Here is a 12,250-nt window from a genome sequence, read left to right on the forward strand (position 1 = left end):
CAACCGCAACATGTGCCAGGCTCGGCCTGATTCAGTTTAAGGTCGTTCACCGGGCCCACATGACGGTAGCTCGGATAAGCAAATTCTTTGGGGTCAAGGACAAGTGCTCTAGATGCACGGGAGGACCAGCGAACCACGTTCACATGTTTTGGGCATGCCCGAAGCTTAGGGGGTACTGGGAGGGATTTGCCGGGGTCATGTCCCGGGTGCTGAAAACAAGGGTGGTGATGAGTCTGGGGTGGCAATTTTCGGGGTTTCGGAAGACCCGGGAGTCCAGGGGGAGAAAGAGGCCGATGTTCTGGCCTTTGCTTCCCTGATACCCCGGCGGTGAATACTGCTGGCATGGAGGGACTCAAAACCCTCGAAGACTGAACAATGGCTTTCGGGCATGTTAAGTTTTCTGGATATGGAAAAAAATTAAGTTCGCCTTGAGGGGATCTGTATCGACCATTCATCGAATTCTTCGCGGGAGAGTGAACTTCAGCAGGGAGGGGGAGAAGAGGGGAGATTAGAGTAGAGTAGGAGGGATAAATAGGCGGGTAGTGTCTAGGGGAGAGGAGCGGGTATGCGCATTATGGTTTGATTGAAGGATTCGTTATCCGTTGATGTTTGCATATTTCTGTAATCTGTAACTGTTTACAATGCCAAAAAATACCTCAATAAAATTGTTTGTTAAAAAAAAAATTAATGCATTAAAACATCCAAGGTGTTTCATGAAAATGAAAATCACTTATTGTCACGAGTAGGCTTCAATGAAGTTACTGTGAAAAGCCCCTAGTCGCCATATTCCAGCGCCTGTCCGGGGAGGCTGGTACGGGAATCGAACCGTGCTGCTGGCCTGCTTGGTCTGCTTTAAAAGTCAGCGATTTAGCCCAGTCACTCATTTCGAAGGCTATTGACAGGTCAAGGAGGAGGAATTATTCACTTTTGTCTCAGTTACATAGGCTGTAATTTGTGACTTTGGTATTGTGGCAAACATGATTGGAGGGATTCAAACATGGAGCTCCAGGGAAGATGGGCACAGTATGAGGAGGCAACAGTTAAAGTTGCCTCAGGTTCCTGCCCTTTAACCAATTCCTTACTCATGTATCCTAGGATTCTCTGGGAAGCCAGGGAAGAGATTGCTGAGCCTTTGGCTTTGATTTTTAGGTCATCATTGGCTACAGGAATAGTGCCAGAGGACTGGAGGATAGCAAATGTGGTCCCTTTGTTCAAGAAGGGGAGTAGAGATAACCCCGGTAACTATAGGCCGGTGAGCCTCACGTCTGTGGTGGGTAAAGTCTTGGAGAGGATTATAAAAGATACGATTTATAATCATCTAGATAGGAATAATATGATTAGGGATAGTTAGCATGGTTTTGTGAAGGGTAGGTCATGCCTCACAAACCTTATCGAGTTCTTTGAGAAGGTGACTGAACAGGTAGGCGAGGGTAGAGCAGTTGATGTGGTGTATATGGATTTCAGTAAAGCGTTTGATAAGGTTCCCCACAGTCGGCTATTGCAGAAAATACGGAGGCTGGGTATTGAGGGTGATTTAGAGATGTGGATCAGAAATTGGCTAGTTGAAAGAAGACAGAGAGTGGTAGTTGATGGGAAATGTTCAGAATGGAGTTCAGTTACGAGTGGCGTACCACAAGGATCTGTTCTGGGGCCGTTGCTGTTTGTCATTTTTATAAATGACCTAGAGGAGGGCGCAGAAGGATGGGTGAGTAAATTTGCAGACGACACTAAAGTCGGTGGAGTTGTAGACAGTGCGGAAGGATGTTGCAGGTTACAGAGGGACATAGATAAGCTGCAGAGCTGGGCTGAGAGGTGGCAAATGGAGTTTAATGTGGAGAAGTGTGAGGTGATTCACTTTGGAAAGAATAACAGGAATGCGGAATATTTGGCTAATGGTAAAATTCTTGGTAGTGTGGATGAGCAGAGGGATCTCGGTGTCCATGTACATAGATCCCTGAAAGTTGCCCCCCAGGTTGATAGGGTTGTGAAGAAGGCATATGGTGTGTTGGCCTTTATTGGTAGAGGGATTGAGTTCCGGAGCCATGAGGTCATGTTGCAGTTGTACAAAACTCTAGTACGGCCGCATTTGGAGTATTGCGTACAGTTCTGGTCGCCTCATTATAGGAAGGACGTGGAAGCTTTGGAACAGGTGCAGAGGAGATTTACCAGGATGTTGCCTGGTATGGAGGGAAAATCTTATGAGGAAAGGCTGATGGACTTGAGGTTGTTTTCGTTAGAGAGAAGAAGGTTAAGAGGTGACTTAATAGAGGCATACAAAATGATCAGAGGGTTAGATAGGGTGGACAGCGAGAGCCTTCTCCCGCGGATGGAGGTGGCTAGCACGAGGGGACATAGCCTTAAATTGAGGGGTAATAGATATAGGACAGAGGTCAGAGGTGGGTTTTTTACGCAAAGAGTGGTGAGGCCGTAGAATGCCCTACCTGCAACAGTAGTGAACTCGCCAACATTGAGGGCATTTAAAAGTTTATTGGATAAGCATATGGATGATAAGGGCATAGTGTAGGTTAGATGGCCTTTAGTTTTTTTCCATGTCGGTGCAACATCGAGGGCCGAAGGGCCTGTACTGCGCTGTATCGTTCTATGTTCTATGTCATTAGGTTGCCTCTTAATTCAATTGAGAACTACAAATGAATTAAGAGCAACCTTGAAACGGCCATGTTTCCAGTATTCCCAGCAGCGGGAGGGAATAATAACCGTGAGAGGATGGAAAAGCCCAGGGAAATGATTGTCTACAAGTTTTCACATGACACCGAACACTATTATTCCAGAAGTAAAGCCTCTATTGCACTGAGGGGGAAATATCACCAAGACACAGAAAGGCGGGAAATAACTGGAGCAATCAGCATTCATATTTATAAACTACTTTCACAGAGGCACAAAAGTGAATTTTATAGCATATCAACCAATGTTATAAAAGTAGCTAGAGGTCACAGCAAAAAAGACAAGTGTGCCACAACAGAGGAAATTCCCACCTAGCAGAGTTGCTAATTTATGTGGTGCTACCATGAGACCTCTTCTACAAAAGAAGAGAAGTAGCAGACAGCCAATTAAAAGTAACATTAACCTGTGTCTAAGAGCAAGTCGCTTCAGTCACTGTCAACTTATGGCGGCAAGTATTAGAAAGATAATTAACAAATTCTTATTATCATAAAAAATATTACTCACTGAGCAAAAATGTTATTTGCTTATATACAGTTTTACAATTTTCAAATATGTAATTTTAGTATTCTACATAATATTATTGTAGGTGTAGTAACTAACCACAATTCATTTTGAGGAGTTTAAATGCCACTCTGTAATAAACCTGAAAAAGCTCCAGATGTAAATCCATGATGAAAGCACCGAGAGCTGTCACTTTAGATGAATCTTCTTCGGGTACATCAGATTCTTTGATTTGATTCGATAAGCTAGAGGACCAGTAATTATAATTGTCTAGCTGCAATAAAGAAAAAAATGAACTGAGCAGTGAAATAAAAATTAAACCAAGGAGATAATAATGCTTTGGGATTTTATGTTTTTGCATTTTGCTCCTGGGGTAGTGCCCATATCCAGGAGTAAAGATAAGGAAACAGAAACCCAAACATGTTTTATCAAGTCTCTGAACACATTTTTGCTGCTCAGGATTTCCAGAACTGAGAAGCGGAGCAGGATTGGCATGAAGACCAGCTCGATGGAATACTACTTCGACAGTGTACTTAACGCTTGGAATTTGAGAAGGATGCAAGTGGCGGACTTAGGTTGGAGACGAGTACAGGAAATGAAGGTTTGAAGTGAGGGAAAAAGTTTAGTGGGAAATTGCCAACATTAAAAGCAACTTCTGCAAACAGCTATATCGACGTCCCAAACATATCAGGAGTCTATTGATGTGCAGTCGAAAGTGTTTCTAGATAATACTCTAATGATGACCATGAAACCATTGTCGATTGTCGTAAAAACCCAACTGGTTCACTATTGTCCCTGAGGGAAGAAAATCTACCGTCTTTACCTGGTCTGGCCGACACATGTCTCCAGATCCACAGCAATGTGGTAGACTCTTAAATGTCCTCTGAAATGGCTGAGCAAACCACTCAAACAAAAAGGAAGAGAGCCAGATTGATCACCTGGCATCGACTTAGGCACCAGGAACAACAAGGGCAAACCCAGCCCTGTTAATCCTGAAAGGTCGTCCTTACTAACATCTCGGGGCTTGTGTCAAAATTGGGAGAGCTATCTTACAGCCTAGCCAAGCAGCAATCTAACGTAGTCCTACTCAAGGAATCTTATCTTTCAGATAATGTCCCAGACACCACTATCACCATTCCTGGGTATATCCTGTCCCACTGGCAGGACAGACCCAACACAGGTGGTGGCACAGTGGTAGGCAGTGGGGATGAAGTTACCCTGGGAGTCCTCAACATCAACCGTGCACCCCACAAAGTCTCATCATACCAGGTCAAACATGGGCAAGGAAACCTCCAGCTGATTATCACGTACTGTCTTCCATCAGCTGATGAATCAGTACTCCTCCATGTTGAACACCACTTGGAGGAAGCACCGATAGTAACAAGGGCACAGAATGTACTCTGGATGGGGGACTTCAATATCCATCACAAAGAGTGGCTCGTAGTACCATCACAGGCTGCATTCGCCAGATCCAAAAGGACATAGCTGCTAGACTGGGACTGCGGCAGGCGATGAGGAACCAACAAGAGCTAAAAACTTATTTGACCTCATCCTCACCAACTGCAGATGCTTCTGTCCATGACAGTATCGGGAGGAGTGGCCACCACACAGCCCTTGTGCAGACAAAGTCTTGCCTTGACATTAAGGATACTGTTATAACCTGCCTGAACACTACTGGCTGGGACTATTGGGCACGTTTTATAAGGCCCAATCAACTAAATAAAAGAACACAAACTAACTGGTGGACAAATTAAAAGGGGCCGCTCCCAAAGATCAAAAGGAGCACAGCGCAAAAGGAATAAATAGGAAACGGAAACTTAAAAACAATCAAACCAAGATGTGACAATCGGGGTCGATAAAGCCGTCCAACCCCATGGTGTCCACGAGCACAGAAGGCCTTGAGTATGTCCGTGGACAGTGCATGTTCCCTTTCCAGGGACACCTGGCCGCGAATGAGGCCGCGGAAGAGGGGCAGACAGTCCGGCCGGATGACCACCTCGGTCGAAATGGCTAGAGGTGCATAGGATGGGAGGTATAACGCCCGCGCAACGATCGAGAAGATGCATTTGTCTTTCAGCATGCATGGCCTCCCCGAGGCGAGGGGTGAGGAGTTTGTAGGGTTCATGAAGGTGAACGGCATATCGCGCAGTGTAGTTGTTCAAATAGGGCCTAAAGAAAGTCTTCCTGTCATACACTAGACTGGCTCAATTTTTGTTTTCTCATAGGACAACTCCACATGCGGTGACTGGAGTAGCTCTCACGGAACTCCTAATGGGCCGCAGACTTCATATCCGCCTCAGCGTAGTTTTCCCAGGCATTGGCGCAAAGTTACAGTGAACTCAGGAATGGCAGGGCATGGTCCTTCTCGGCATCGGTCAATCCGACAGTATGAGCCCGTTGACCTGGTGTTTATTCAGAATTTTGCTGGTGGTGCCCAGTGGGTACCTGGCGTTTATCTTTCGACGAAGGGCCCGATCTCTTACCAGGTGCAAGCCCAGGGCCTTATTCAACGCAAGCATTTAGATCACATCCGGTCCAGAAAGTCGCCTCTTTCACGGATTCACCACCCCCAGAGATCACTTCTCCAGTCCTAGCGACCACCGGATTCTCACAAAGTGGAGATTCATGCTCGCGATCTTCCTCTGGCGCCGCACTCACACCCTGCTTGGGTCGTTGCAGAATGCCATGAAGATACGGACGAAGGTTTTGGACTCCAACTCTGAGACACACAGGACACCTCCAGGGGGAGTCCTCAGTCCCATTGCCGGTGGATGGACAGCCGTTATGTCGTTCGTCTCGGAAGCGCCATTCACCTTCTCATTACAAGCCGCCCGATCCAGCACCCGATCCATCCTGCGGTAAAACGAGTCTGACCCCCTCCTTCCGCAACCACAGCAACAGTAGTGATCCTTGTTAGTGACTGGTTAGCGCCACTCGGATTTGACTCACTGATCCTATTTGAGAAGACAATGTCACTTATGTGGGAAATAGATCTTATAGTGCTTGTTAAATAAAGACTGAACGGACTTCCAGTGGCGGCTTGTGGGGGGGTTGGGGGGGTTGGGGGGGGGGGGGGGGGGGGGTGGAGTCGCACGTTGGAAGTCTGCTCAAGGTTTGTTTTTTGGAGTTTAATGTCAGGTCCCATGGGCAATTTTTTGATGATCGAGTGTAGGAAAGGTGGATAATGTCAAAAAATAAGAAGAAAGCCGCCGTGAAGAAGGGAGGAAGTGAGGATTCGCCGTCGAGTGAAAGGGTCAGACTGGGAGCTGACAGGATGGTGGAAGCTTGGTCGCTAGGTGGGGCCGCACTGCTTATGGCAGATAAGATGACCAAGGTGATGGCTTTGGAGTTGGAGAAGCAGTTCGTGAAGCACATTGAGGTGTTGAGGAAGGAGATGACGGAGATAAAGGTGTTGGTGGAGGAGGCAATTGCTCCGTTGAGAGTGGCTGTGTCGAAGGTGCCGAGGTGCGGGAGTGGGGTGAGAAAATTAAGGGAGTGGAGGAGGCCATGTCGCAGTACAGCAATCAGCTCACCTCGATTGGGGGGGGGGGGGGGGACTGCAGAAGGTGATCGAGGCCAACAAAGGGCTGCGAGCAAAGGCGGAGGACTTGGAAAATAGTTCGAGGCGGAAAAATATGAGGATTGTGGTCCATTCCGAGAGGGTGGAGAGCCTGAGGCCGACGGAGTACTTTGCCAAGATCTTATATGATCTTGGTATATGATCCCTCTCGACATGAACTCGACCGGCCTCATCGTTCATTGAGGCCTAAGCCATGGCGAATGAGCCGCCAAGAGCAGTAATTGTTTGCTTCCACAGGTACCACATGAAGGCGAAGGTCCTGAGTTGGGTGAAGCAGAAGTGGGAGGTGCAATAGGCTGAAGCTGGTGTACACATTTACCAGGACCTAACGGTGGAACTGGCGAGGAGGCGAGCAGTTTTCGGCTGAGTAAAGACGGCACTGTTTAACAGTGTGATGCGGTTTGGCATGGGGTGTATCCAGCAGAGTCGAGGGTGACCTACAACTCCAGGGACTTGTACTTTGAGACGATGAAGGCAGCAGAGGTGTTTGTGAAGGCTTGGGGCAGGTGAGGAATGAGACTGAAGATTGATCGTGGATGCGGATGACCTACTGTTGTATGTTGTGGACCCGGTGAGGGGAATGCCGGAGGTGATGAGGATCCTCAGGGAGATTGGAGATTTCTCCGAGTACAAGCTCAATATGGGGAAGAACGAGCTGTTCGTAGTGCACCCAGGGGACCAGGAGAGGGGAATTGGTGAGCTCCCATTGAAAAAGGCAGAGAGTGGGTAGGCCAGGTGTTTCATTCGGGGCTGGATGCAAAAAATCGGGGGGTGGCAATTCTGGTGGGAAAAAAGGTGTCGTTTGAGGCGTCAAAGGTGGTGGCTGACAGTGGAGGGAGGTATGTGATGGTGAGCGGCAAGTTGCAAGGGGAGCGGGTGGTGCTGGTATGTCTATGCCCCATTGGGACGATGCGGGTTTTATGTGGTGCATGTTGGGCCACATTCCGGATCTAGAGACGGGGGGGCCTGATACTGGGGCCTTAACACAGTGCTGGATCCCCCATTGGATCGATCCATGCCCAGGACGGGCAGGAGGCCCGCAGCAGCTAAGGTGTTGAGGGGGTTTATGGACCAGATTTGGGGGGGAGTGGATCATTGGAGGTTCGCGAGGCCGAGGGCCAGGGAGTTTTCATTCTTCTCCCATGTGCATAAGGCCTATTCCCGGATCGATTTTTTTTGTCCTGAGCAGGGGGCTGATTTTGAGGGTGAAGGATGCCGAGTATACAGCCATAGTCATTTCGGACCATGCCCCGGACTGGGTAGACCTTGAGCTGGGGGAGAAGAGAGACCAGCGCTCGCTCTGGCGCCTGGAGGTGGGACTGCTGGCGGATGAGGAGGTGGGTGGGCGGGTTCGGGGGTGTATCAAGAGGTACTGAGAGGCCAATGATAATGGGGAGGTCCGGGTGGGGACGGTTTGGGAGGCGCTGAAGGCGGTGGTTAGGGGGGAGTTGATTTCCATCCGAGCCCATAGGAAGAGGGGAGAACAAAGAGAGATGGAGAGGTTGGTGGGGGATATGGTGAGGGTGGACAGGAGATACGCGGAGGCTCCGGAGGAGGGACTGATGGGGGAGCGACGTAACCTTCAGGCCCAGTTCAACTTGCTGACCACCGGAAAGGCGGAGGCTCAGTGGAGGAAGGCACAGGGAGCGGTGTATGAATATGGGGAGAAGGCGAGTAGGATGCTGGCGCGTCAGCTACGTAAGCGAGACGCGGCCAGGGAGATTGGTGGAGTGACGGATAGGGGAGGCAATGTGGTGCAAAAGGGGATGGACATTAATGGGGACTTTTATGGGGATTTGTACCGGTCCGACCCCCGGTTTGGGGGGGGGGGGGGGGGGGGGGGGGGGGGAGGGGATGGGGCGCTTTTTGGATAGGCTGAGATTTCCAAAGGTGGAGGAGGGACAGGTGGAGGGGCTGGGGGCGCCGATTGAGCTGGAAGAGCTGGTCAAAGGGATAGGCAGCATGCAGTCGGGGAAGGCGCCGGAGCCGGATGGGTTTCCGGTTGAATTTTTAAAAATGTATGCAGACCTGTTGGGCCCCCTGTTGGTTAGGACCTTTAACGAGGCAAGGGAGGGGGGGGCTTTGCCCCCGACTATGTCACGGGTGCTTATTTCCTTGATCCTTAAACGGGACAAGGACCACCTACAGTGTGGATCATATAGGCCGATCTCGTTGTTAAATGTGGATGCCAAGCTGTTGGCGAAGATCTTGGCCACAAAGATAGAGGGCTGTGTGCCGGGGGTCATTCATGAGGACCAGACAGGGTTTGTGAAGGGAAGGCAGCTGAACACCAATATATGTAGGCTTCTGAATGTTATAATGATACCGGCGGTAAAAGGGGAGGCGGAGATAGTGGTAGCATTAGACGCGGAGAAGGCCTTTGATAGGGTTGAGTGGGGGTACTTGTGGGAGGTGCTAGAAACGTTTGGGTTCTGGGAGGGGTTTGTCAGTTGGGTGAGGCCGTTATATGAGGCCCCGATGGCGAGCATAGCCACGAATAGGAGGAGATCAGAGTAATTTTGGTTGTACCAGGGTATGAGGCAGGGGCGTCCCCTGTCCCCTTTGCTCTTTGCGTTGGCAATTGAGCCCGTTGCCATGGCGTTGAGGGAGTCGAGGAATTGGAGGAGTCTGGTGCGGGGTGGGGAGGAGCGTCATTATACGCAGATGACTTGTTGCTTTATGTGGCGGACCCAGTGGGGGGAATGCCAGAGGTGATGCAGATCCTTAGGGAATTTGGGGGCTTTTCTGGGTACAAGCTCAACTTGGGTAAGAGTGAGCTGTTCGTCGTGCACCCGGGGGACCAAGAGGAGGGGATTAGTAGGCTCCCGCTGAAAAGGGCGGGGAGGAGCTTTCGGTATCGGGGAGTCCAGGTGGCTAGGAGCTGGGGGGCCCTTCACAAGCTTAACCTCACTATGCTGGTGGAGCAAATGGAGGAGGAGTTCAAAAGATGGGACATGTTGCCGCTGTCGCTGGCGGGTAGGGTGCAGTCCGTCAAGATGACAGTGCTCCAAGGTTTTTGTTCCTGTTCCAGTGCCTTCCCATCCTTATCCCGAAGGCCTTTTTTAGGAGGGTCAACAGGAGTATTATGGGATTTGTATGGGCGCATGGGACTCCGAGGGTGAGAAGGGTGTTTTTGGAGCGGGGCAGGGACGGGGGGGGGGGGGGGGGGCTTGCATTGCCCAATCTCTGTGGGTACTATTGGGCTGCCAACGCAGCGATTGTGCGTAAGTGGGTAATGATAGGGGCAGGGGCAGCATGGAAGAGGATGGAGATGGCGTCCTGCGTGGACACGAGCCTGGAGGCGCTGGTAACGGCGCCATTGCCGCTCCCTCCAACGAGGTACACCACGAGCCTGGTGGTGGTGGCTACCCTCAAATTTGGGGGCAATGGAGACGGCATGGGGGGAGGTGGGGGGCTCGATGGAGTCCCCGATACGGGGGAACCACCGGTTTGTTCCAGGGAGCATCGATGGCGGGTTTCTGGGCTGGCACAGGGTAGGTATTAGGAGGTTGAGGGACCTTCAACGAGGTTGCTGCCCCCACGTGGGGTACGGGACAGGGTGCTCTCGGGGGTGTGGGTTGGAGGGGGGAGGATTTTGGACGTGTACCACGTCATGCAGGAGGTCGATGAGGCCTCGGTGGAGGAGCTGAAGGGTAAATGTGAGGAGGAGCTGGGTGAGGAGATTGAGGAGGGGACGTGGGCGGGTGCCCTGGAAAGAGTGAATTCCTCCTCTTCCTGTGCGTGGCTTAGCCTCATACAGTTCAAGGTGCGGCACAGGGCCCACATGATTGGGACGAGGATGAGTAGGTTCTTCGGGGGCGAAGAAAGGTGTGCTAAGTGCTCGGGGAGCCCAGCGAACCACGCCCATATGTTCTGGGCATGCCCAGTGCTGGGGGAGTTTTGGAAGGGTGTAACAAGGACGGTGTCGAGGGTTGTAGGATCCAGGGTCGAGCCAGGCTGGGGACTCGCAATTTTTAGGGTTGCAGTGGAGCCAGGAGTGCAGGAGGCGAAAGAGGCCGGTGTTCTGGCCTTTGCGTCCCTAGTAGCCCGGCGGAGGATCTTGCTTCAATGGAAGGATGCGAGGCCCCCAAGATGGAGGCCTAGATCAATGATATGGCGGGGTTCATCAAATTGGAGAAGGTGAAATTTGCCCTGAGGGGATCAGTACAGGGGTTCTTTAGGCGGTGGCAGCCTTTCCTGGACTTCCTGGCAGAACGGTAGGAAAATAGGTTTGGTTTTGGGGGTTAGTGTGTTTTTCTTTTTGTTGTTGTTAATACTGTTTTCTTGTTATTATTTTCTGTTTTTGATATGTTTTTGAAAATCTCAATAAAAATTATTTTTTTTAAAAAGTAAAAGGTGAAGAGGAGTTTTAGGTACCTGGGGGTACAGGTAGCTAGGAGCTGGTGGGCCTTACATGGGCTTAACTTTACGAGGCTGGTGGAGCAGATGGAGGAGGGACGTGCTGCCACTCTCCCTGGCGGGCAGGGTGCAGTCAGTCAAAATGACGGTGCTCCCGAGGTTTTTGTTCTTGTTCCAGTGCCTCCCTATCCTGATCCCGAAGGCCTTTTTCAGGCGGATCAACAGGAGCGTTATGGGGTTCGTGTGGATGCAGAAGACCCAGAGGGTGAGAAGGGTGTTCCTGGAGCGGAGCAGGGATGGGAGGGGGTTGGCGCTGCCTAACCTCTGTGGGTCTTATTGGGCCGCCAACGTGGCGATGATACGCAAGTGGGTAATGGAGGGGGAGGGGGTGGCATGGAAGAGGTTGGGGATGGTGTCCTGCGTGGGCACGAGGCGTGGCGACGGCGCCGCTGCCGCTTCCTCCAATGAGGTGTACCACGGGTCCGGTGGTGGCGGCTACCCTCAAATTTTGGGGGCCTCGGTGTGGTCCCCGATACGGGGGAACCACCGGTTTATCCCGGGGAGAATGGATGGAGGGTTCCTGAGTTGGCACAGGGCAGGCATTAAAAGGATGGGGGACCTGTTTGTGGACGGGAAATTCGCAAGTCTGGGTGAGCTGGAGGGGAGGTTCGGCCTCCCCCTGGGGAACACCTTCAGATATATGCAGGTAAGGGCGTTTTCTAGGCGGCAGGTGGTTGAGTTCCCACTGCTGCCGCCACAAGGGGTCCAGGACCGGGTGCTTTCGGGGACATGGGTTGGAGAGGGGAGGATATTGGCAACGTATCAGGTGATGCAAGAGGAGGAGGAGGCCTCGGTGGAGGAGCTGAAGGGTAAGTGGGAGGAGGAGTTGGGTGAGGAGATCGACGAGGGGATGTGGGCGGATGCCGTGGGGAGGGTAAATTCCTCCTCCTCTTGCGCGAGGCTCAGTTTAATACAATTTAAGGTGCTGCATAGGGCGCACATGACCGGGGCAAGGTTGAGTCGGTTCTTTGGGAGATAGGACAGATGTGTTAGATGCTCAGGGAGCCCAGCAAACCACACCCACATGTTCAGGGCGTGTCCAGCGCTGGAGGTCTTCTGGGGGGGCAT

General features: G+C 51.2%; 1 protein-coding gene across 2 annotated transcripts in view; it reads right to left on the minus strand.

The window, feature by feature from the left end:
- Positions 1 to 12,250, minus strand: part of cfap54 (cilia and flagella associated protein 54) — a 763,542-nt gene that overhangs the window by 548,707 nt on the left and 202,585 nt on the right. For both annotated transcript variants that reach the window (XM_038810895.1, XM_038810894.1), the window contains one exon: positions 3,283 to 3,457. In XM_038810895.1, coding sequence (XP_038666823.1) covers positions 3,283 to 3,457 — 175 coding nt within the window. The remainder of the gene's footprint in view (positions 1 to 3,282; positions 3,458 to 12,250) is intronic.

Source organism: Scyliorhinus canicula, chromosome 11 (assembly GCF_902713615.1).
Source record: "Scyliorhinus canicula chromosome 11, sScyCan1.1, whole genome shotgun sequence".
Classification (NCBI taxonomy): domain Eukaryota; kingdom Metazoa; phylum Chordata; class Chondrichthyes; order Carcharhiniformes; family Scyliorhinidae; genus Scyliorhinus; species Scyliorhinus canicula.